The sequence below is a fragment of the Neomonachus schauinslandi genome, chromosome 9 (genome assembly GCF_002201575.2).
Source record: "Neomonachus schauinslandi chromosome 9, ASM220157v2, whole genome shotgun sequence".
NCBI classification, from domain to species: Eukaryota; Metazoa; Chordata; class Mammalia; order Carnivora; family Phocidae; genus Neomonachus; species Neomonachus schauinslandi.
In genome coordinates this window covers 137,832,802-137,858,112 of record NC_058411.1, presented here as the reverse complement: position 1 = coordinate 137,858,112, position 25,311 = coordinate 137,832,802, and the positions used below count along the sequence as shown (strand labels likewise).

Below are 25,311 nucleotides of genomic sequence, written 5' to 3'. Positions count from 1 at the left end.
AAAAAGATGAAAATTGAGAGCGAAGCAAACCATAAGAGACAAACTCTAGGAAACAAACTGAGGGTTGCTGGAGGGGAGGTGGGGGGATGGGGTAACTGGGTGATGGGCATTAAGGAGGGCACTTCATGTAATGAGCACTGGGTATTATATGCAACTGATGAATCACTAATTTCTACATATGAAACTGATTTTAAAAATTTAAAAAAGAAAGAGCTCTAGAAAGCTCCATGCCAGGACCTCCCCCGAGGAGAACAGTCACACTACAGCCATGACCTAAACTCATACTCTTGACTTTTTTTTAAACCATTATTTTAAATTTTCCAAAATAACATATTATCTTTGTAGAAAAGCTGCAAGTAGGGAAAACACAAAGAAAAAAAATCACACATACATCACCACCCAAATACAACTACCATTATTATGGGTATACACACTTCCAGTCCTTTTTACTCAAAATCAGGATTATACTGTAATATTTTATAACCTCTCCCCATCTTTTATTTAGAAAAATTTCAAACCTACAGAAAAGTTGCAAGTAGTACAATGAACCTACACCTATAATTCACCACCAGTGAACATTTTGTCTGTCTCTCTTTCTATGAATATTTTCCTGGGTTTCACTTCACATTTTCTCTTTCTCTCTCTAAACGTTTTCCTGGCCTGCTTGAAAGTAAGTTGTAGACTTCATGATGCTTCACCCTTAAATTCTTCAGCCGCATGTCCTCAGAACGAGTCAAGCCATCAAGGGTTAAAATAAGAACCCTCCGTGGGAGGAACAGCCAAACACTCTTGGTAAATCTTCAGTCAGGAGAAATGTCCACTGACCCCTTCTTTGCTGTCCTCCCCCAAGACCTACAGACCATCCCCCTCTCCTGAGGAATGGCCTTGCTTCCCTCCCAGGGATGCTGAAAGCCACCAGGCAAGCCCACCAAACTCAGGAAGGAACAGAGTGCAGCAGGTAAATGCTGTCATGGGGGCCGTGGCGCCACCTGGCGGTGGTGTTTAGAGTTTCCCGGGCATGAACTGGAATTAACCCAGCATCCTTCTTGGACCTACCTGTGCCCAGCACTTAACACGTATTACCGCCCAAATACCTACAAAATGTGAGGGCCAGGCATCATCGACGAGTCCACAGCACAGCGTGGTGCACCGTGGGTGTTGAACAAAGCTTTTTTGAATTAACGAGGAAACTGAGGCTCTTGGAGGTTAAGGGACTCAACAAGGTCTCAGGGTTAGTAAGTGGTGGCGTCGGATTTCAGACCTGAGAATCCTGGCCATTCCACTTCATTCCTCTGGAGGCAAGAGTAAATAGCAAAAGGGGGAGTGGTCATAAAGGGTTGTTACATGGCCAGGAGAGATCACAGAGTCCCAGAGCGGACACTACAGAAAGCCCTGGAAGGGAAGGGGCCACCAGAGTCCCCCGCTCTGTCGTGGCGAGAATCCAGGGCTCCACTCGTGACCCCGTCCCACCTAAAGTGTATGGTCCAATCACGACACAAATCATCAATAAGAATTTGCAAGACGCCAGAAATTTGTGGCGGATAGATGAGAAGAGGCACCTGCTTCTCCAGAGCGGACAGAGTACAGCTCACGATGCTTCTACAGCAGAGAGGGCTTCGGACAGAGTCCCGGCTGGACTGGGTCAGTGGAAAGGGGAGAGACGCAGGACCTAACCGTCTGTCCAGATGATGGATAAAGCAGAGGGGGCTTGGACCAGGGGCTGGCAAAGTTTCTATAAATGGCCCAGGTCAGTGAGGCAGGCCTTACGGGTCATCTGGTGTCTGTGGGCGGTGCTCAGCTGCAGCACAAGCAGCCATCCGTAAACCTAACAAACGGGCCTGACTGTTCCAGTAACACCTTATTCCGAGAAACGGGCACAGCCCCTTGTTGGCCAGCCCCTGTCTTTGATAATCCAAATATGATTTTCAAAAAACCAAAGAATTGAGAAAGCAGAAAGCAAAGGCAGTCTTGACAAGGAGAAAACAGCCACTGGCGGCCCTTCCTTACCAGCCTGAATCCACTGCTGAATCACCAAGCTGAACGGGAACGGGCTCCGGGGCTCTGACAGGGTGGCGTCCCCCGCTGAAGGGGGAACCTAAATGCTGGGCGGCTCTTACCATCAAACACACGCCACTAGTCCTCCACCCAGAGACAACCCCAGCTGCAGGGATGGGAAGCAGACCCAGGGCTCTACCTCTTCTGGAGGAAACTCTCGCATCTTTTCTCCAAGGGCAGCACCTGGGCAAAGGCCATGTTCTCTGTCATGTCAGTTTCAGGAATGCTGTGATTTCTTGAGATGTGTTCCAGGAGTGGGTAGGCCTCGAGATTAAAATAGAAAACAGAATCCTGGATGTTCTTGGTGTCGTCGGATTCAATTTCGTCTGGGTGGTCTCCTGAAACGAGAGAGCCGCGTGCTGTGGAGGGATGACCTTCTCTGTGGGCTGGGCGGGCGCAGGGGGGCTGCTCTCTGTTTGTAAAGGCTGAGTCACTGGGACTGAGCTGTGGGGGGCTCACCTGATCTGGAGCAGCAGGATTCCAGAGAGAAGACCTTGCCTAGCGCTTTAACTAAGTGCCTAGTGAGGACTGAACAGCTGTGTCCTTTTGGCTTGTGGTGTGGGGTTGAAGAGCAGGGAAGAGATTGGGCGGCATCACCCTGTGCTTTGGGAGGGGACAGAGAGTGTCAGGGAAATGGTCAGCAGGCCACGGGGTCCCCCTCCTCTACCTCGGAGCAGGAAACACGGGTGTTGAACAGACACGGCAAACAAGGGCTTCCAGGGGACCGCCAGATGGTAGGTTCTGGGTAGAGCAAAGGCACAGATGATCTGAGGCTTGGCCACATCCATGAGCTGTACAGAGCCATTCTTGCCGAAGATCAGCAACTGGGAAGCAAAGAGATGGTGACGGGGACTTCTCTGTCACCTCCGTTTGGAATGAGAGAAGCAGCTGGCCATAACAACCAGCAATAGAACTGGTTTGCTTTCAGGCCCCCAGAGCTGCTCAGGGAGCAGAGAAGTGTGTGTTTACTACTCTGGGGGCCCCAGCAGCAACAGGCCCTCCTCCAGGTGCTGGGTCCGATCCTCTGTGGTGCTTCCCCTTCTACCCTGGCTTCTCGTCTAGTTCACCAGCATCCCCGCTGCTGGGGAGCTGGCCCTGCACAGGGTTTCGGTGCTGCCTCTGTGCACAAACCCTTTCCTCCTATCCTCGGGGGCCCCTGCTCAATCCAACGGCCCCTCCTGCCTGGGCTCCTTCCTCCTTGTAGATGAGCATGCTAGACGTACCCCAATGCCATCGTCTTCCACCTGCCACACCGTTTCCCCTCCCCCACACTCAAACGTCCAGCGCCTGTCCTTGTCCTCTCCACCCCCTCCTGTCACGGCCCCCCAAAGCAGCCGCCCACCCCCGCCAACTTCCATAGGCTGTGGGCAACCCTCTCTCTGCTCCTGGCATCCAGTGCATCATGCCTCATGGCCTCTCGTCTCCCATGGCAGCTGCTCGGCAATTCGTCTGTCTTCCCAGCTGAACTGTGCACCCCAGCAGGGCAGCGACTTGCCCCTTCATCCCCACGTAGCCCAGAGCTAATCTAGTGCCTAGCACTTGACAGGCCTTCAATACATAGTTTTTGAAGGACAAATGACCACATTTACTGAAGAGGAGAGAGGGGCAAGAGGAACCTACCATGCCGGGTAAGGCTAGGACCGGGGCCACTGCACAGATGGCCTCATCCAGGTGCTTTATAGGCCTGCAGGAAACAAGACACACAGACATTCATACTGGAAGTGTTCAGGCTGTGCTAGCCTCTGCTGGGCATACATCCCAGACACACTCTTGTATATAAGCACCAGGAGACATGTCAGAGACTGTTCAGAGTAGCAAATACTGGGGACAATGCGATTGTCCACTGGTAGGAGCATGCCTCGTTGTGGTCTATTATATGACAGGCTGCAGTGCCAGTGGGAGAATAACTGAGCCGCGTTCCCCAACATGTGCGACTCCCATGAACAAGGTCGCAAGGTATAGAAGAAAAAGCGCTGAGAAACAAGCTGGAGAATACATAGGACATGATTCCATTTACAAATTCCCCAAATATGCACAGCTATACGATAGGTTACTTGGAGATACAGGTGGTTAACTCTTACAGGAAAGTGAAGGAATGATGAATTTTGGAAACGGATATTATAGATTGAAAAAGAAACTGGCCTTAATATTTGGCAGCAACTCCTATCAAAAGGTGGAGTCAGGGGCGCCTGGGTGGCTCAGTTGGTTAAGCGACTGCCTTCGGCTCAGGTCATGATCCTGGAGTCCCGGGATCGAGTCCCGCATCGGGCTCCCTGTTCGGCGAGGAGCCTGCTTCTCCCTCTGCCTCTCTCCCTGCTCATGCGCTCTCTCTCTCTCTATCTAAATGAATAAATAAAATCTTTAAAAAAAAAATTAGGGGCGCCTGGGTGGCTCAGTTGGTTAAGCGACTGCCTTCGGCTCAGGTCATGATCCTGGAGTCCCGGGATCGAGTTCCGCATCGGGCTCCCTGCTCGGCAGGGAGTCTGCTTCTCCCTCTGACCCTCCCCCTCTCATGCTTTCTCTCTCTATCTCATTCTCTCTCTCAAATAAATAAATAAAATCTTTAAAAAACAAAAACAAAAACAAAAACAAAACAAAAGGTGGAGTCAAGGGGCGCCTGGGTGGCTCAGTCAGTTGAGCATCTGACTCTTGGTCTCCGCTCAGGTCATGGGCTCTCGGGTTGTGGGATTGAGCCCCGCTGCTTCTGGCTCCTTGCTCAGTAGGGAGTCTACTTGAAAGATTCCCTCTGTCCCGCCCCCTCCTTGCGCACACGCACTCTCTCAATATAAATAAATAAATCTTAAAAAAAAAAATGTCTTAAAAAGAAAAGGTGGAGTCAGTTTTCCCACTGCTTGACTGCGGGTGTTGTCACGTGACATGCTCTGTCCAGTGTGCCATGAGCAGAGGCCTGGAAAGCGTTTGTGCATTGCTTGCTGAGGGGACCCCTTAGGCTTCCAGGTGATGGAGGCTGAGACAGCCCGCGGGAGTCGCCACAAGGATGAGAAACAAGTGTCCTGGCCAACGGCCAGCTATGTGAGTGAGGCCACCTAGGACCGTCCAGCCCCTGGCCGAACTGCCTGCTGCCTGAGGCACACATGAGAGCCTAAGCAAGACCAGTGGAGGAGCCGCCCATCTGAGCCTCGCCCAAATTGCTGATCTACAGGAGCAGGGGGTCCTGGGCTCAACAGTGACTGTTTTCAGCCTTAGCTGACCTGGAGATGATCTATTTTTTTAAAAGATTTTATTTATTTATTAGAGAGACATAGTGAGAGAGAGCATGAGCAGAGGGGAGAGGGAGAAGCAGACTCCCTGCTGAGCAGGGAGCCTTACACGGGGCTCGATCCCAGGACCCCGGGATCATGACCTGAGCCGAAGGCAGATAGACGCTTAACCGACTGAGCCACCCAGGCGCCCCTGGAGATGATTTATTGCTTAAGCTTGTACAGGGGAGTTTCTCGCTCTCTCTAGACACACACACACACACACACACACACCCTGTAGTGTATATAGACTGAACATCTACGTGTATACATATATGGTATATATATATATAGATAGATACACCCTAAATACACACACATACATATTCTATAGATCATTTGCATGCATAAAGTATTTCACAGTTTAAAAAAGAAAGAGACCCTTGAGGAAATGGATAAAAGGCTATTTTGGCAGAAATGATCCTCTTCTTGCTCATGTGGGACATGAAAGGTGTCATTTGCACCGTCATACAATTTTGCGAGACAAGTTTTACATATCTATCCACGTATAAAAGACAGTGGGGACCTTGAGAAGCTCACAGGGAGGGTGGCGGCTACAGAGCAAGTGGACTCCTGCTGGGGAGGTGGTCAGTTTCCTATTAGTCATCTGGTTGGCAGATCATTTACCCTGTCCTGCGCTCAAGCCACCAACCTCTCAACAAGCACGCTGATGGTGGGTCCTTGGGTCCTTTTGGCTGTCACCAGATAGAGAGAAGAATCTGTGCACAGCACCACACATTTCATTTGGGATTTCAAGGGACTCTCAGGGTACATGTTCTGTCCTTTGTGGACTAAGAAGTACTTCAGGAAGTGAATGCTCTGGCAGGAACATCCCTTGGGAAGAGCGATGACCCCAAGAGGGAAACCTGGAGAAACAATCGCAAAAGCAGGTCAGAAAAGTAGGTAGAGGATGATGCAGCCATGGGCGCAGGGTCTGTGACTAGCAGGTATATGAGGGATGTGAAGGCAAGATCCAGCAATGAGAACCCTCTGAGAGTGAAACCAGAAACCCCAATGCCCAGTGGGAGAGAAGAGCCCCCCTTCTGAGTATGGAGAGGTGCGGGGGACAGGGAGGACCAGCCCCGTGGAGGGGGGCAGAGTCAGCACTGGGACCGAAGAAAGGAAGCTACACCCAGCCAGGTCCTGAACCGCAGCTGACCATGGCGGGTCAAGGTGCATCAGAGGGGGCGAGGGGTGGGGTGGTCTTAGAGAAGGAGAGGGAGGTGTGTGTGTAGCCAAGCAATATCCAGAATGTATCAATATCCAGAAAAATGAAAGCAAGCTACTGGGCAAGTGAATGTGCAATTAGGATCATTCTTCTGCTCTTGACGTATCTTTAGCTATTGTAAGAACGCTGTGGGTGCAGTAATTCAAGTTCAAGAGGGCCCATAGCCATGTTTATCTTTCCACCATGTGGGCAGAGTGCCTGCTATTGGAAACAACCATGGAATTCTTCAGATGGAAATAGGGGCACCTGGGTGGCTCAGTCAGTTAAGTGTCCGACTCTTGGTTTCGGCTCAGGTCATGATCTCATAGGTGGTGGGATAGAGCCACGTGTTGGGCTCTGTGCTCGGTGGGGAGTCTGTTTGAGGTTCTCTCTCTCCATCTCCCTCTGTACCTCCCCTCCCCCCCCACCTCTCTCTCTCTCTCAAATAAATAAATAAATGGAGACACTCCTTTAGATCCTGATCAATTTAGGGCAACTAGACACCACTGATTTTCTCCACCTGCAGAGCTGGACCCAAGACCCTGGGGCCCGGGGCCTCTAGCAAGGTGCCACACACCCAAAACAGCTGCTGGTCTTGCACTGGCCACCTTAGAGGTCTCTTAGCTTCCACACCAGTGAGGTTCTCACTGACAAGGGTGGGGGTAGAATAGCAGGAACGCAGACTTGCTTATTTTGAGAGCTTGAGGGATAGGAGGGAGGAGGGCTGAGGCTGCCATGATCCCACATCCTGGGCTGGAAGACACTTCCTCCCCAGAGTGTGATAAGGAGGCAATGGACAGACTTCCAGGCCCTGGTCCGGTGCCGGGTACCGAGCAAGCACTCAATAAGTCCACAGGGAATGGGAATTATCAGCACATATTAAGTTCAATAAATGTCCAGCGAATGAGTGGATGAGGAGAAGGCAGGACCAGCTCCCCAAGTTGACTTAAGAACACAGAGTAACTAACAGAAGGCCCAGAGCCTATAGGAATTCCAGAGTTCCCGGACTCTCATTATCCAGAGACCCGCCCAGGTGTTTGGCAGAGATGGGGGGCTCACCTTCGGCCAGGTCCCACAGCGTGAGCACGCCATCCTCACAGGCCAGCACTAGGTAGGTGCAGGTGTAGCTGAGCTGGGAGACCGCAATGGGTGCAGCACAGGGCCAGACGCCCTCCGGGTCTAGTGGGGAGGACACCACGTGCTAGGCTGCCCCCACGACCCCGCACCCACCCATCACCTCCACCTGCACAGCCCGAGGCCCTGACTAGTCTGCCTGTCTGGGATGTGGGCGGGAGCCGCTGTCTGGGCTCACCATCTCTCTTGCCTCTCACCAATGCTGCCTCCTCCCTCAGGATACCCGTATTCCACTGCAGCGAACACTGAATGAGTGCTCACGAGGTGCTGAGCACTGCGGTAAGCGCTTTACATGCCTCCCTTCAGTTAACTCTCACGAGGGTCCCATGAGGTGAGTCCTAGGAGTCCCCCTATTTCACAGATGAGGAAACTGAGGCAGAGATGTACGCGACCTGCCCAAGGTCCCAGCCAGTCAGTACAGAGGTTGAGACTGGAAGCCATGCTGCCTGGGAGAGGGCTGGAAGGAGAGAGATTCTTCCTTTGTCCATTTTTACATTTTACTATACTTGTAAAGTAAATTCTGAAGCATAACATAAGTGTACAGCTCAAGGAATTACCACAAAGTGAACTTGCTTACGTAACTGCTTCCATGAGTTTGTATAAACCAACCAACCACCATATTCCCAAAGTGCCTTCAATCTCAAAGAGCTTTCACATCCAGAGACCCTCTGGATTTTGCTATGCGTAACAACTGCGAGCAGCGGGCAGGGATGGTGTCACGAATTAGCTCTGTGTTTCAGATGAGAAAACGGGACTGGGGCTCTCAGTGACTGGCCTGACAGCACACAGCTTGCAGACCGTTGGGCCAGGGCTAGATCGGGCCTCTAATGTCAGGCCTCTGTTTACTTGAGCTGCCAAAGAAGCCTTAGGGACCTGACCGGGCTTTGTCCCTACTGACCTGTTCTCTTTAAGAAACGGGACCGTTCAGAGACAGAGCCTTGCGGTCACTGACACCCCAGGCACTGAGCCACCTGCTTCAGTCTGCACAGCTCTCATCCCCTAAAGTGACACGTCAGTCACATGCCCTCAACTAAGCTGGAGAAGGACACATTCTGAGAGCCCCGAGCTTAGGCAACTCCCATCTCAAAGTACCGACTTTATCCTTCAGAGTTCGGTGAAGCGAATAGAGGAAGAAGTTGTGACTTCCAGCCCAGTGTATGCCAAGGACACAGGCTACCCCTGGGGAAGAAGAGAGAAAGAAGCATCACATAAGGAATCTGGGTACCCCCTGGTTTGTACGGAAAGTGTTTGCCCAAGAGGAAGTCGTTTTGCAATCAAAAGTGGTCAGTTCTAATGGGCAACAGGCAACAGAAGGACGCGCCTCCTGGGTGGGGGGCACCCCTGGGAGGGCTGTTCCTAGGGCCGAGTCACCTTCCCGGGTTGGGAGGACGGTCACACTGCCCCTTGGCTGCTTTCACATTTTCTGGATAATTCACGTCCTCTTGGCTGTCGGTGTTTTAAATAACCTTTTCTCCAAAATGAATTTGTGTCCAGAAGCAGCCTGGCAGGCTACGTGCTCACACCCTCCTCTGTGGCCCGTCACTCCCCGAAGACAATGCCAGCCTCCGTCATCAGGGAATCTGGGTGCCGTGCATCCAACCAGAAATAGTTACGCTCCAGCTGTGAAGCTGACGACCCACTTTCCGCCTCATTCCCTCCCACACACAGGGTCTGCTGAGGCATTCCCTCAAGTGGATCACTGCCAAGGATAACTCCCTGTTTCGTGTTCATTTACCTGAGGGGCCCTTGACTTCCATTGGCATTGTAATTATGCTGCTGGGAAGGAGGAAATGGAACGTGGCCATGCTGGGGAAAAAAAGAGACACCAGTCAGAGCCCCGGCAGACTCCTTGGCCAGGAGAGATGCTGGCAGAGTCTTGGTACTAAAACCAGACACAGGTGTTTAGGATGGACCTTCCCGGGGGTACAGGGCCATGAGGTCAATCACATTCTGCGTGCTGGTCCTGGTGGCTGCAGACCTTGGAAGTTGGTGAGGGCCAGGCAGGCTGAGCTGGGGGGGGGTCACTCCCAGGCTGGAAACAGCACCCACCACCGAGCAGAACTTTCTCTGTCCTAGGGAAAGATCCCTTAGTGACCAGACTTGGCTCACTTATGCTGGGGGAATCCAACCAGGGGGGTGCTAATAAATTTGCTCTTAAGAAAAAAAGCAAACCAATTTCCTGATTTATAGTTTGCTTTTACAAGAGCTTCTTGTGGTAGAAAGGCTCCCACTACAGACATTGAGGGCAGTTTAACAACTAGCCTGCAAGACTCCTAACTACCCTGCTAGGCAGTGTACCCCTGAACCTCGCTGGGTCCCGGTTCAGGTCTTGCTGGTTCATGGCAGCTGCTATGAGGGTGCAACCCTAGGAGGCTGTGTCCTGAAGTGAGAAAATTTGAGGTGCGCTTGATAGCAAGATGTGAGGCCTCGCTTCCTGCGTGAAGCAAGAACATTCCTTGAGGTCCAGCATAGCTGTGAGGAGAGCTAGTTCCTAAAACCAGCTCCACCAAGTTCAAAGACAGGCTCAGTTTCTACAATCACAGCAGGGGGATCTTGAGCCCTACCTGCTGCGGAGGTTACAAAGGAAGGTATTTTAATTATACGTTAACCTATTACATTTAGAAAGACTGGATGGAAATTGAGGAAATCTGAATAGTGTGACTTTTATTTCTCTCTTTAGGATCTTCTGTGTTGTCTAGATAATCAGGAAAACAAGTTTTTAAGACATGATGTGCATAAAATTGTAAAATAAACTCCTCATCTGCATACATGTCTATCCCCTCTTTGAAATCCGTGTGATCAGCCTCTGTTCTAATGTATTCGAATAATCTCCACACACCTTTCCGAAAGATCTGCTGAAATTCTCGGAAAAATCCCCCAAACCGGGAGGAGCTTTTAGACTTCGGATGAATTCGAGGGCTTGGGTACATTGCTGCGTGTGCCCCCACAGCTCGCGGGGAGCAGGGTGCCCCTGCGGCCTCTGCCCGCTCACCTGGGTGGCTCCTCTTCCCACTCCTTGTCCAGGTACTTCCCGTGTGGTGCCAGGAAGATGGCCGCCAGCTGCTCCCACTGACTGTCCTTGATGAAGTGGTTCTGCCCCGAGCCCAGCCCATAGTAGTCCTCTACCTTTGCGAACACTTCCAGGGGGCTTTTAAATGTGGTACCTCGGTGGAAAAGATTCCAGAATTGGTCAAACCATGGGACTTCCCCCTTCCTGATTTTCCCTGCTTCCTCCATGCTTCCTGGTTTCCTGTGGAATCCCTCATCCTCAAAAATCCATCTGGGAGCCCAGGGTTCGGCCTTCTCCCTGCCTCCTTCCGACCCCGGCTGCTCAGGGAGCGCAGGCAGCTGCCGTCCCTCTTCCTGCTCCTACAGCCCCATCCCACCACCACTTCCTGTTTCCGGATTACGGGATCCGCAGAGGAGGCCAAGGAAATGTTCAGGAGGTCACTAGAGGCCTCAGACCACCGTTGCTGTCCTCCCAGCTCAGCAAGGCCCCAAACCTGCCAGATATGGTCACTACTGAGCCACTGCTGAAGGCCCACCTAAGCCAACAGTCCTGCCCCCTACCTGTGTTTACATCTACCCAACTACCGTCCTTCAAAAACCTCCTCTCCGCCAATCACTTTTCTTACCACTCCACTTCCCCTGAAACCTTTCATTTCCTTCTTTTTCAACTGTTCCTAAATCCACAGTAAAACTGTGGATTTTTCTGGGTGCCCGCCCCAGCTTTCCGAACTCTGCTTTCTTTGGAGGGTGCCCAGGAAGCCCCGCAGTGCCCCAGGCCCCCTTCCCCAGAGGCAACCAGAGGCAACTGGTTTCTGGAATTCGCTGCTACAAGGAGACCCCTTCTGTTTTAACAGATGGTAACATATGATACACTGGTAGTTCCCGGAAGTGTGGTCCCAGATCAGCAGGGATCCGGCAGGCTCAACCAGAACTTGTTAGAAATGCAGATTCTTGGGCTCCACCCCAGGCTTAAACGGAAACTCTGTGGGTGGGGCCCAGCAATTTGGGTTCTAACAAGTTCTCCAGGCAAGTCTGATTCCGCTAACGTTTGCGAATTGCTCTTAGACACTAGCACTCTTGCATTTTTCACTCACAGTAGCTTGGAGATCTCTTCATATCAGTACTACAGAGCTTCCTCATTGTTGCTTGTTTTCATTCACCAAGCCTTTTTCTTATTGTGAAATATAACACATTCAGCAAAGAGCATAAAAAATATATATCTTAATAAATTAATACAAGGCAAACATCTCCACAAAGCCCTGTCTCCAGTCACAACCTCCTGGGAAGAGCAGCAACCACTCTCTTGGCTTCTATGTAAGCACCGCGTTACATTTATTCTACTTCTGCTATCTAAATGTGCATCTAAACACGATAGCTTTGTTTGGCCTGATTTTGAACTGTATACACAAATGGAATTATATATGGTGTTAACTCTATGTCTGCCCTCTTTGGCCTAATACTGTTCCTAGATTTGGCCATTTTGTTGTGGATAGCTGTAGTTTATTCCTTTTTATCGATAGTATTCCATCAAGTGAATGAATATATGACAGTTTCTTTATCTGCTCTATCGCTGATGGACATTTCGGTTGTTCCATGTTGTGAGCTACTGAAAAATCACGCTACTGTTACCATTCTTGTATGTCTGTAAATGCCTGGTGCACATTTACTTGTAAACCTATCAGGTATATACCTAGAAGGAGGGGGACTGCTTCACCCTGGTTTGCTCAGGAGTTCCCTAGTGTTAGCACTGAAAGCCCCACATCCCAGGAAACCCCTCAGCCCCAGGCAAGCTGGAATGGTTGGTCATACTGCCTAGGAGTGTAAGCACTGGGTCTCAGGGTATAAATTATCATCAACATTACTAGATCATACCAAACTGTTTTCCAGAGTGATTGTACCGATTTTCATTGATACCGTGTATGAGAGTGTGTGGTTAGTCCACATCCTCACCAACTTGGTACCGTCAGTCTTTTTCCATTGTTGCCGTCCTGGTGGGTGTGGAGTGGTAGCTCATTATGGTCTTAATTTGCATTTCCCTGCGGGCGCCTGGGTGACTCAGTTGGTTAAGCAACTGCCTTCGGCTCAGGTCATGATCCTGGAGTCCCGGGATTGAGTCCCGCATCGGGCTCCCTGCTTGGCAGGGAGTCTGCTTCTCCCTCTGACCCTCCTCCTCTCATGCTCTCTGTCTCTCATTCTCTCTCTCTCTCAAATAAATAAATAAAATCTTAAAAAAAAAAAATTTGCATTTCCCTGATAACTAAGGATGCTGAGTACGTATGTTCATATGTTTATTGGCCATCTGAATAATCTCTTGCCTGTTTTATACTAGACTATCTCTTTTCCTTAATAAGTTGTAGGAATTCTGTATATACTCTTGATATGGACCATTCATATGTTTTATGTGTTTTGCAAATATCTTCTCCCACTATGTGGCTTGCTCTTTCATGCTTTTAATGATGTTTTAGGGTAACTAGAAGTCCTTAATTTTAGTAGCCACATTTATCAAATTTTTCTTTTATTATAAGTGCTTTTTGTGTTTGTTTTGTGTGTTTTGTTTAAAAAGTCTTTCCCTACCTAGAAGTCATAAAGATATTGTCTTGTATTAATTTTTAAAAGTTTTATTGTTGGGATGGCTGGGGGCTCAGTTGGTTAAGTGTCTGTCTTCAGCTCAGGTCATGATCTCGGGGTCTTGGGATGGAGCCCTGCATCAGGCTCCCTGCTTGGCGGCAGGGCAGTCTGCTTCTCCCTCTCCCTCTGCCCCTCCCCCCACTCGTGCTCGCTCTTGCGTTCTCTCTCTCTCTCTCAAATAAATAAAATCTTTTAAAAAAATTCAAAAGCTTTATTGTTTTCTCTTTCCTATTTACTTCCGTGGTTCAACTGGAATTTATTTTTGTGTATGGCGTGAGGCAGGAGTCAAGTCTCACTTTTGTTTCCACATGGACAAGCAGCACCATTTACTGAAATGACCATCCTTTCTCCACTGCTCTGGAGTGTCACCCCTCAAGTATCAAGTGGCCACTAATGCCTGGGTCTGTTCTGGCCTCTCTATTTCATTCATCTATTTTTCTATCTTGTCTTATTCACTGTATCAGCTTTATAATAAATCTTGATGGAGCATCATCATGTTCTTTTTATGAGAGTGAACTGGTTATTCTTGGCCTTTAGAATTTCCTTCTTTGTTTTTAATGGTTGCAAAATATTCCGTTGGATGGGTGTACCAGATTTCATTTAACTAGTTTTCTGCCTCTATAAATGCGGCTGCAGTGAACATTCTAGATCTTTGATGTCTGGTGCAGATATTGAAAGGATAGACTCTGTCCTCTGCCTACAATGGACTTCTCCTTGGCTCCTCATGACCTACTCCCACGTATCCTTCAAAACCTTCCCAAATGTCCCATCCTTTGATAAAGACTTTGCCTCTCTGTGAGCAGAGTTAGTCACTCTTTCCTCTATGTTTTCATGGTCCTAGATGTTCCCCATGGCTGCACTTATCATATCCTACAATGCTGGTTTCCTCTTACTCTTCCTTGGTAGAACTGCAGCTTTTAGAGCACAAGATGTGTCTTACTCATCTGTGTGCTTGGTGCATTACTGGCACTCAGCAAATACTGATGAATGAACTAACACAGGAATATAGAAAGGAATAAACTCCAGCTAGAAGTCTGTCTTTCCTGATTTCCCAATTCTGTTAGTTAGCTGTATCCTTGTAACATTTATATTTTTTTGTCTTTAGATCCCAGAGCTTATGACTTAAAAAAATTTTTCCTTTCAAAATTATACTTGTAATTTAGATATTGCTGCTAATAAATAGAAAAGATGGGAAATGTAGAGAAAGGCAAAGAAAGAAAAAACAGAAATTAATAGCAGAAGGAAAGAGAGTGTTAGTTGAATTATACTAACCTGTAATTGGTTTGGGTGGTTTGATCTTCATTATGTGAACTGGAAGACTCAGCTTAATGTCTCCTCTAAAACAAACGTTCATATCCTACGATAAGGAAAAGGCACAGCTAATAAGCCAACAAAGGAGATAGAACAGAATCATTAAAAACACATCCAAAAGAAGACAGGAAAAGAGGGGAAAGAAAGAAAAACAGGTGGAACAAATAGAAAGTAAATAGCAAAGTGATAGTTTTAAATCCAAACTCATCAACAACCACATTAAATATAAATGGCCTAACTACCCCCAATTAAAAGGTAATTGTATAAAAATTGTATAAGAAAGTAAGACCCAACTACATGCTGTCAAAAAGAAATTCATTTTAAATACAAAGACAACAATATATTTAAAGTATAGGAAAAGATACATCTTGTAAAACTAATCAAAAGAAAGCTGGGGTGACTATATTAATATCTGACATAATAGATTTCAGAGCAAAGAATATTACCAGGGATCAAAGATTCACTGAATAATGATAAAATGGCCAATTCATCAAGGAGACATAACGTTCCAAATGTTTACGCGCCTAAAAACAGAGCTTCAAAATACATGAAGCAAAGACTCATAGAAGTGAAAGCAGAAATAGATAAATCTGTAATCTTAGAGATTTGAACACTCTCCCAATAACTGATAGAATAGACAGAAAATCAGAATGAATATAGTAAGGATATAGAAGGAAAAGCAGTAAAGATATAGGAGACTTAAATAACTTGACCAACAACAGCTGAATACACATTCTTTTCAAGTGCACATAGAACAGTTACCAAGATAAACCATATCCTGGGCACAATACAAATCTTAATAAATTTAAAAGGTTTCAAATTATATGAAGCATGTTCTCTGATCACAATGGAATTAAATTAGAAATCACAAAAATAAAGATATCTGGAACATCTCCAGTATTTAGACCCTAAATAATATGCTTCTAAATAATTCATTGGTCAAAAAATAAATCAAAAAGCAAATTAGGAAGTATTTTTTTCTTAAAATAACATCAAAATTTAAAGGAAGCAGCTGAAACAGTACTTAGCTGTAAGTTTATAGCACTAAATGCCCATATCAGAAAAGAAGATCTCAAATCAATGAACTAGCTTTCTACCTTAAGAAACTAGAAGACAAGAAAAAACTTGAACCTGAAGTAAGCAGATGAAAGAAAATAATAAAAATCAAATTGGAAACTGGTGAGACAGAAAACACAAAAAATGGACACAAAGAAATGAAACCAAAAGCTGGTTCTTTGATGAGATTAATAAAATTGACAAACCTCTAGCCAAGCTGATTAAGAAAAAAAGAGAGAAAACACAAATTACCAATATCAGAAATGGGGGCACTTGGGTGGCTCTGTCAGTTGAGTGTCCGACTCTTGATTTTGGCTCAAGTCATGATCTCAGGGTTGTGTGACAGAGTCCCCCATTGGACTCCGCAATCAATGGGGAATCTGCTTGGGATTCTCTCTCCCCCTCTCTCTGCCCCTTCCCCCCACAGCTTTCTCTCTCTCTCAAATCAATCAATCAATCAACAAACAAACCAATATCAGGAATGAAGAAGATGACATCAAAACAGATTTTACAGGGGTGCTTGGGTGGCTCAGTCTGGATTTAGCTCAGGTCATGATCTTGGAGTCATGGGATCAAGACCCACCTCAGTCTCTGCATTCGTCATGGAGTCTGCTTGAGTTTCTTTCCCTCTGCCCCTCCCTCTGCTCACTTCCCCCCTTTCTCTAAAATAAATAAGTAAATAATCTTTTTTAAAAAACAGATTTTACAGATAATGAAAGGATAACAAGGGATTACAAACCACTTTAAGCCAATACATTTGACAACTTACATAATATGGACAAATTCCTTAAAAGACACAAAATACAAAAGTTTGCTTAAGAAGAAAGAGATAACCCTTTGTCACTCAAGACATCGAATTTGTAGTTCCACAAAGAAAACTCCACAGCTAGATGGCTTTATTGGTTAATTCTATCAAACATTTTAGGAAGAAATAATACCAATTCTACACAAACTCCTCCAGAAAATAGAATGGGAATACTCCAACTTATTATACAAGGCCAGCATCACCCTGATACCAAAACCAAAGATGTTATAAGAAAATAAAACCGGGGTGCCTGGCTGGATCAGTCAATGGAACATGTGACTCTTGATCTCGGGTTTGAGTTCAAGCCCCACGTTGGGTTTAGAGATTACTTAAAAATAAAATCTTAAAAAAAGAAAAGGAAATGAAACATATCCTTCACGAACATAGATGTGAAATTTATTAAGAAAATATTGGCAAGTTAAAATTGGTAAGTTGGATCTATGAACAGTTTCTTTAAAAAATAAAAAGAAGGCACACATAAATAACATTCAGAACAAGAAAAGAGACTAACTTAAGAGACAGGTTTTTATTTTTATACTATAGGAGAAACATATTTACACATATCTATACCTATATATCTCCACTAATAAATGAATTCTGACTGAAATAGGCTCAAAAAATATTTTTAATTTTGAAATTAAAAAGATAATATAGGACTTTTTTAGACCTAGAGGGTAAAAAAGGAAACATCCAGCCTTCTTTACAAGGCTAGCATAACACTAATACCAAATGCTGATAAGAAAACCACAAGGAAAAAAAGTTCTACAAGCCAATCTCGTGTTTGAACATGGATACTACCCATGAACACCAAACTATCATTTTGGTCTGCTAATATCTTACTTAGGACTTTAATATTAGCAAAGCAAATTGACAGTGTAGTTAAATGAATTATTACCAAGTATGCATTACCCAAGAATGGAAGGAAGAATGTTTCAACATTAGAAAATCTATTAATGCAATACACTACATTAGCAGATTAAAGGAGAAAAACTCCTCTCAAAAGATGAGGAGGAAGGATTTGCTGAAGGTCAATATCTATTCCTAATTTAAAAAAAAAACAACAAAATCTTAGCAAACAAAGGCTAGAGGGACACATGCTTAACTTGATAAAGGATATTTATATCAAACACCTACAGTAAGCTTCACGCACAATGGTGAAACACTTGGGAGTGTCCCAGTTAGGTTCTGGATAGTGTACTATCACCACAACTATTCAGCATTTTACTAGAAATCCTAGAAAATAGAACAAGGCAAGAACAATTAATTAGTAAGTAGGAGTAATAAATACTTGAAGGAGGATAAGTTGTCAGTATTTACAGTTATGATTGTCTATGATTGTCTGGCTAGAAAATCCAACAGTGTCAGCTGACAAACCATTAGAACTTCAGTAAAGAGGCCAAGAGTCCTGAGACTCAGGTAATGGAAGTGAGGCACCCAGGTATGAAATGTAAGGAGGCACTCACTCTTAGGTGCTCACCCTGTGCTTGCGTGACCCTGACAGTATCTACGTTTTGCTGACCTCACCCAAATACAAGATCGACATACAAAAATCAATAGCTTCCCTATGCACTAGTGCAGTGGACATTTGTCATCCTTTTGGCTATCCAGCCCTCAACACGCTTCCTACTTTGAGGGGGCTCCCCTACTTGTGTGAGTCTGGAAGAATCAGTCTCCCTCTAAGGAACTGAAGGAGCCAGATTCTTCTTCCTGTCCCTTGGAATGTTGGGTGTTGACACATGACCTACACTCAACCAGCTGTGTGTTCCTGCCTAAGACTGTGACTCCTGAGGAAGTGACACAGAGATCTAGAAACAGTAGAGAAATTATTTATAGCAGAGGTGGCCATGTCAAGAGCCCAGTGACAGAGCCATCATGGAAAGCCCAGCATCAGCTTTGGTGGCCATGTCTCTTGGGGGTGGTGATGTTCAGGAGTGGTGGTAGTGTGGACTCCTGGCTACGGCGTTTTCACTGCCTACCCTCCCTTGGTTCCTTCCAATTTCCTGAAACTTGATATCCTTCCAATTTCTTTGCTGCAACTAAGGACCTGATGAATACTGATACAGCCGTGGACTAGCAATAACTAGCTGGAAAATATAGTTGGTAATGTGAACATATAACATTTAACACCTCTCCTTCCTGAAACCCCATTAAAATGACAGAAAGGTGCTTTTTCAAAAGGGAATAAACTCATAAGGAATAAGAGAATAAAAAGACAAAGCAAGAAAATTTTGAAGTTGCAAAGCAGGTGGCTAAATGATTTAGCAGACCTAAGAAAATCAGATCTGAACCAGTAGGGGAGAAAGCCTGGGAGCCATCTGATTTATACCACAAACATCCTAAGACTCAAGAAAATGTCAGCCCCAGGTGTCTCGAGTGGAAATGCCAGTGGGGCCAGCAACAGGATTGGTTGAAAATCTCTTTAAGAAGCATTTAAACTCTTAGACTCCCTAACTCCACGCAGCCAACAGAATGAAGTTAAAGTTGACATACTGAACATAGAAGTCACCCCACCCCACCCCCAAGGTGTCTTCCCCACAAGCCTCTGCAACTCAGGTGAGAGTAGCAATTAAATAGGCACCCAGCACCTGCTTAGAGCAGGGGCCCCACCCACATCCTTCCCTGGGAGCTACATCCGCATGTAGGCATCATGCGCCATAGCTTTTGACTCTGTGAACATCTGTGAGCATCTGTACTTCATGTCAATTTATTTTATACATACATTAGCAAGATGTGTTCTAAGGTATCAGAAAAGCCTAAGAGAGGTTATTTTGGGAGTCTGGGAATGCTCAAAAATTTTTCCATATAAATTAATGCTAATTCCTCCTTCACTTTACACTTTTGGCTAAGAAAGGTTTCATAGGAATGCTCTCCTTTCAGATAGCAGGAGAAACCTGTGCTGTCCCAGACACTGACATGAGTGTTTTCCGACACTAAAGCCCAGTTGGGGCACTCTTTAGAAAAACCACAGTCAACCAGCCCCCCCATGCCCAAAACACTGGCTTCCTGTCAGTTTCCCCGTGACTCCTACTCTTATGAGTAGAGAGCCAAGTACCACCAGACAAGTGAGGAGAGCATCTCTTCAGAAAGCCAGAGACCAAAACAAATAGGAAGAAAAAAGCAATGTGGGGAAAATAGACCATCCATGGAGAAGAAACACCAACAATTATTATAAATGTTTTTAGGGAAGGCACAGTATTCATTAAATAAACAAACAATCAGAAAAAAAGGGAGGCTCTTGTAAATGAAAGTATGATAGCAAAAATGAAAAACTCGTGAATGTGCAAGACTGTTGAATCTCAGATCTGTACCTCTGAAACAAATAATGCAATATATGTTAAGGAAAAAAAGAAAAAGAAGAAGATAGCAGGAGGGGAAGAATGAAGGGGGGGAAATCGGAGGGGTAGACGAACCATGAGAGACGATGGACTCTGAAAAACAAACTGAGGGTTCTAGAGGGGAGGAGGGTGGGAGGATGGGTTAGCCTGGTGATGGGTATTGAGGAGGGCACGTTCTGCATGGAGCACTGGGTGTTATGCACAAACAATGAATCATGGAACACTACATCTAAAACTAATGATGGGGATTAACATAACAATAAAAAAAATAACACAAAAATGAAAAACTCAGTGAGAGAGTGGAAAGACTGAACCAGTGAGATTTCCCCAAAGGTAAACAACAATAAAAGTATGGAAAATAGAACAGAAAATAAGCAGGTGGCATTGATGAGATTAGAACCCCAGCAGTTTTGCTCCAAAGTTCATTAAGGTCCTGGTGTAGGCAGATGAATATTGTAATGGGACAGCATAAAGAGCATAGACGTATATATAGGAATGATAAAAGATCACATTTCAAAACAAATGGGAAAAGATGAATTACTCAAGGATATTGTGTGATGATTGGCTATTTGAAAAAAAACAGATAAAAGTTGACCCCCTTCTCACTCCATTCACAAAAGATGCTCCCCTATGAATTAGAGTGAAATATCAAAAACAAAACTCTGAAATTATTAGAAGAAACCACAGGAGAACTTATTTATAACCTTGAGGTGGGAAAGCCTTCTTCAGTGCAATAAGTATTTAAAAAAAAAAAAAGGATAGAAAATTCTGACTGTATCCAAACCGAAAACTTCTTTTTTTCTCCCCCCCCCCTTTTTTTTTTGAGAGAGAGAGTGTGTGCATGCACACGCAGCGGGAAGGAACAGAAGGAGGGGGAGAGAGAGAGCCCCAAGTGAGGCTCAATCTCACAATCCTGAGATTGTGACCTGAGCCAAAATCGAGTTGGACACCCAACTGACTGAGCTATCCAGGCATCCCAAACCTAAAACTTCTTTACAACAGAAAAGCACATGAACAAAGGAAAAAGGGAAACAACGAATTGGAAGCAAATACATAACAAGACAACGATACAGGCAGGCAATTCAAAGAAAACCTCAGTGGCCAATAAAAAATATGAAAGAGATCAATGAAAATTACACGAGATGCCATTTTGTTCCATCAGTTTGCAAAAAAAAAATAATAATAATAATAATAATAATATCAAGGTCAGAGAGGCTGTGGAGAAATTGATTAAATGTAAACTGTCATGCCACTTTGGGGGGGGCAATTTAGCAGTATCTACATTAACACTAAAAATGCACGTACCTGAATGCTCAGAAGCACCTGGTATACAAAGAATTTACAAAGATTTTCACCGTGTTATGTAAAAGCCATAAATTGGGAATATCCTCAGTATCATCAATAGACTCATACCCCAAATAAACTGTGGTATATCCATAATATGGAACAGAATACAAGAGGTCAAAAGAACAAGGTAGGTTTATTTGACATTGAAAAACTTTGACAATAAGTTGATGAGTAAAAAAAAAAAAAAAAAGCAAGGTTGTAAGAAAATAGAAATAGTATAGGAAATTCTCATAAAACAAAAAAATAGAAAAAATTTCCCATAGAAAAGACATTCCCATAAAACAAAACTATATATATTTTTAAGATAAACGAAGGTAAGAATCTAAATACACACTGAAGATTGAGAAAACACCCATCAGGCTAATAATGGTGAGGACCTGTGGAGACAGCTGCTCTCTCTGAATTACCTGGCTTTTCCCAGGTATGATATGTTCACATATTGTTTGTATAATGTGAAACATAACATAATTTAAAAAGAGGGAAAACAGGGGCGCATCAGTCGTTGGGCGTCTGCCTTTGGCTCAGGTCATGATCCCAGGGTCCTGGGATCGAGCCCCGCATCGGGCTCCCTGCTCCGCGGGAAGCCTGCTTCTCCCTCTCCCACTCCCCCCTGCTTGTGTTCCCTCTCTCGCTGTGTCTCTCTCTGTCAAATAAATAAATATATAAAAAATAATAATAATACATAAATAAATAAAAAGAGGGAAAACAGAGGGCTCTCGAGAGACTTCCACGTGGAGGTGACCTCTACTCTACTGGCAAGCCTGAGTCCTCCCGAGAGCGGAGCCTCTGGAAAGCATGGTGTGCTCTTGGCCTCAAAGGGAGAGCCGGGAAGCTCCAGGGAAGCTTCTAGTTCCCTAAGGTATCCCAATACAAAGATGAAACCCCTCAGGAAACTTGGCTTGGGGGACCGGGCTGTGATTTTGGCAGGGGCAAATTGGGTCTCATGGGGCCTGAGGATATATGATTTGGGGGCCTTTGTGAAAAAAGAGAACACAAAATTTTGAGCACAAAATGCCCATGGCTATTCTAATACCACCCAGTATGGAGTAAATGGTGACAGGGGAAGTGTGAGTAAAAAGAGAGAGTAGTCTTAAGTGACTGTGGTTAAAATGTTACTTTTGCCAATTTTACAAAACTATATGACCATGTGAACACATTGTTAGGGTCCCTTGCAGGGCTTTGGAAGGAGCCATACAAGTGAGGGGCCCTGAAATTTCACCTCCCTTATCTTCATGGAAACCCATCTCTGGACAAATGCCTTGGGTCAATTATCCTCAGGGACAGGGGGCCTTCTTCCGTGGATATGAGGCACAAGATTAAGTCACAGAGAGTCTGAAAACAGTGCCCTGGGGGAACATTTTCCTAGTATACTTGGTATTTAAAGTACATTTCAAGTCAAAATAAAAATCAGTGGCATGCAACCTAAATCTCCCTGGAGATTTTCTTTAAAGCTCCTTACCATTTCTAAATTCTCTGAAGTCACAGGTTCAAGAGTATTCTGAGGAGAAAAGTGAGAAATTAATTCACAATAGGCTTGATGTATGTGCCCCCTCCCCTTTAATCTCTTTCTCCCCATCACTGTTGTCAGTAGCGAACTCATCCTGTAGACCCAGAGGACTGGTATTTGCGTGGTCCCCAGGCCCGCAGGGTTTTGACACAGGATCCCTACTGTCCAGGATCTTAGAATGTAGGAGGGGAAACTGGAAATAGTGATAGGAAGAAATATGAATGAACAGAGGTAAGGAGATCAGTTAGGAGCCCATTCCAAAAATCTAAGTTGAAGCAAATATTTCTGATTGGCAAAATATATCGGCCATGTTGACAATTTTATTTAACCAACTCTAAATGTAACTCATAGTTACCAGGACTACCCCTGCAACTGGTGTTAGTTGGTGGCTTCTCAGTGTATGGAAACCGAGTGAATTATGGTGAGAAACATCCCCATTCCAAGGTGGTTTTCCCAACTGGATAATAAATCAAGCCCTCAAGAAATCTATCTGTGGGGCATTGAGTATGATGCTGTGGTGTTGGTTCATAAGAAGCAGGAGGTATGTTTTTAACAATCCAGAAATTTATCATCTAGTTAACTAAAAAAAAAAAACTTCCATGCACAAAAGGATAACTAAAAATCAAGGTAGTATATGGGAAATGCCAAAAAAGGGGTACAAGAAATAATTCTGTAAGAGTTTAGAGGAGGAAGATCTCTGGGCTGGTGACTCTTCAGGGATCAGCATTACACCCCACTTTGAAGACATTCACTGGGGAGAAAAGGCCCTTGTTTGAAGCCACTCAGTGAGCTCAGCAGTGAAGGTGAGTCTGTCTCGCTCTCCTGTATTAATAATTTCACAATTCTTTAGCACCTGACATAGTCCATTTTAAAGGCACACCCAATTAATAATTGTTGTTGGCTAAAAAATAACAAGTGCACATTGGATAGATAAGCAAATTAAGTTTCAAAATAGTATTTACTGAGGAACTATATTTTAAAGACAGAGCACAAGGCCCAGGGATCACATGTAACTAAACTGAAATGGGGGTGCCTGGCAGGCTCAGTCGTCGGTGGAGTGTGCAACTCTTGATCTCGGGGTCGTGAGTTCGAGCCCTATGTTGGGCACAGAGATGACTTTTAAAAAAATTTAAAAATAAAAAAATAAACTGAAATGGTAGAGCACCTACTTTCTAAGAATAATATGGAGAATAAATGTATTCCTATATATTGAGAACAACCAGTTTATACCATAATCTGGGAAATTCAGTGAGGCATGAAAGGATTATTTCAGTCCAGATGGGGGAAAACATTACCAATGAGGCAGGAATCAGGACAAAAGACCGTTCTCCCAGAGAAATGCCTGGGAGTGGTCTTGGTGGAGAGGCAACTCTCAGACAAGAGAGAGTGAGGCTCCCCCTACTGAGGACACCTCTACTCTTCAATATCTTATTTTAACCAAAGCAAATCGATTTTGGAGTCATGGGCCAGTGTGCCTGCAGTCCTCTCTTACAGCCTCCATAAGGCCCCATTCGTCCTGAAATCCCAAGGAGGACTTAGGCTAGATGTGGGTCAAGGGGAGGGAGAAACATATCAGTGGAAAACAGGGACATTTCCTACCGGTTGAGGCTGTCTGACTTTTTTCTTTGGATTTATAGCAGGTTGGGGGTGCTCCACTTCCTTGAGCCAAGACTCCTTGGGCAATTTATACACATCCAGCCAAATATCTCCAGCTCCTGCATTGGGAAACCAAGGAGCCATTGAGCAACTGTGAGCAGGCCACAAGTTTCCTGTGAGGAACAGCCTGTCTTCTCAGAACCCCCAGCACAGGGACCAGCAGGCACCCTTGGTTTTTTGTTTTTGTTTTTTTTAAAGATTTTATTTATTTATTTGACAGAGAGAGAGAGACGGGCCAGAGAGGGAACACAAGCAGGGGGAACGGGAGAGGAAGAAGCAGGCTTCCCGCGGAGCAGAGAGCCCAATGCAGGGCTGGATCCCAGGACGCTGGGATCATGACCCAAGCCGAAGGCAGACGCTTAACAACTGAGCCACCCAGGTGTCCCCAGCAGGCACCCTTGTAACAGCCGCTTGGGCAAACGGAAGGAGACGTGGTCCTGCAGTGGGTCATTGCCAGTCCTCACTCCCCCAGAGCGGTAGGGCGCCTCCCCTCAGGCCTCCGCCCTCTGAAGGAAACCAGGCTCCTCACACTCACAGCACTGATATTACAGTTTTTAACCAAGCTGTCTGCTCTGCCCGGTCCCCATGTTTTCTAGGTTCCAAGTGGTAAATTACACCGACATTTTGTCATACAGCTTTTCCCGTCAGGGGAGGAAGGCGGTATTATAGAGTCCATAACTCTATAATGGGTATGGCTGAGGGCTAGAATTGGGAGAGATCCCTCCAGAGCATTCTTCTGATATTTGAGGAAATGACCACCCATGGAAGTGGTTGTGGGGCTTTAACTTGTCACAGAAACACGCTCAGCTTCTATACCCAATACCTGTCAACCTGGGAAGGGTTACTTCCCCTTGGTCTGGGACTCTGGCTAAGTGTGTTTCCTTTAACACGTAATCATCTGGACATCTGGACTTCAGGCTTCCGGCCTCCAGTCCTGAGAGAGAATAAATATCTTTTGTTTTAAGCCACCTGGTTTGTGGTACTTTGTTGGGGCCTAGGAA

The 25,311-nt window shown here is 45.5% G+C and overlaps 1 protein-coding gene across 2 annotated transcripts in view; it reads right to left on the bottom strand.

Annotated features, from left to right (window-relative positions):
- Positions 1-25,311, bottom strand: part of WDR93 (WD repeat domain 93) — a 41,067-nt gene that overhangs the window by 6,043 nt on the left and 9,713 nt on the right. The window contains exons 5-15 of one of the 2 annotated variants that reach the window (XM_021680540.1): positions 24,254-24,369; positions 22,607-22,645; positions 14,566-14,650; positions 10,649-10,820; positions 9,392-9,462; positions 8,749-8,835; positions 7,582-7,701; positions 5,968-6,181; positions 3,676-3,739; positions 2,723-2,879; positions 2,195-2,393 (exon numbers count right to left, since the gene is read on the bottom strand). In XM_021680540.1, the coding sequence (XP_021536215.1) occupies positions 2,195-2,393; positions 2,723-2,879; positions 3,676-3,739; positions 5,968-6,181; positions 7,582-7,701; positions 8,749-8,835; positions 9,392-9,462; positions 10,649-10,820; positions 14,566-14,650; positions 22,607-22,645; positions 24,254-24,369 (1,324 nt within the window). The remainder of the gene's footprint in view (positions 1-2,194; positions 2,394-2,722; positions 2,880-3,675; positions 3,740-5,967; positions 6,182-7,581; positions 7,702-8,748; positions 8,836-9,391; positions 9,463-10,648; positions 10,821-14,565; positions 14,651-22,606; positions 22,646-24,253; positions 24,370-25,311) is intronic. The other variant, XM_021680541.1, reaches the window with a different exon arrangement.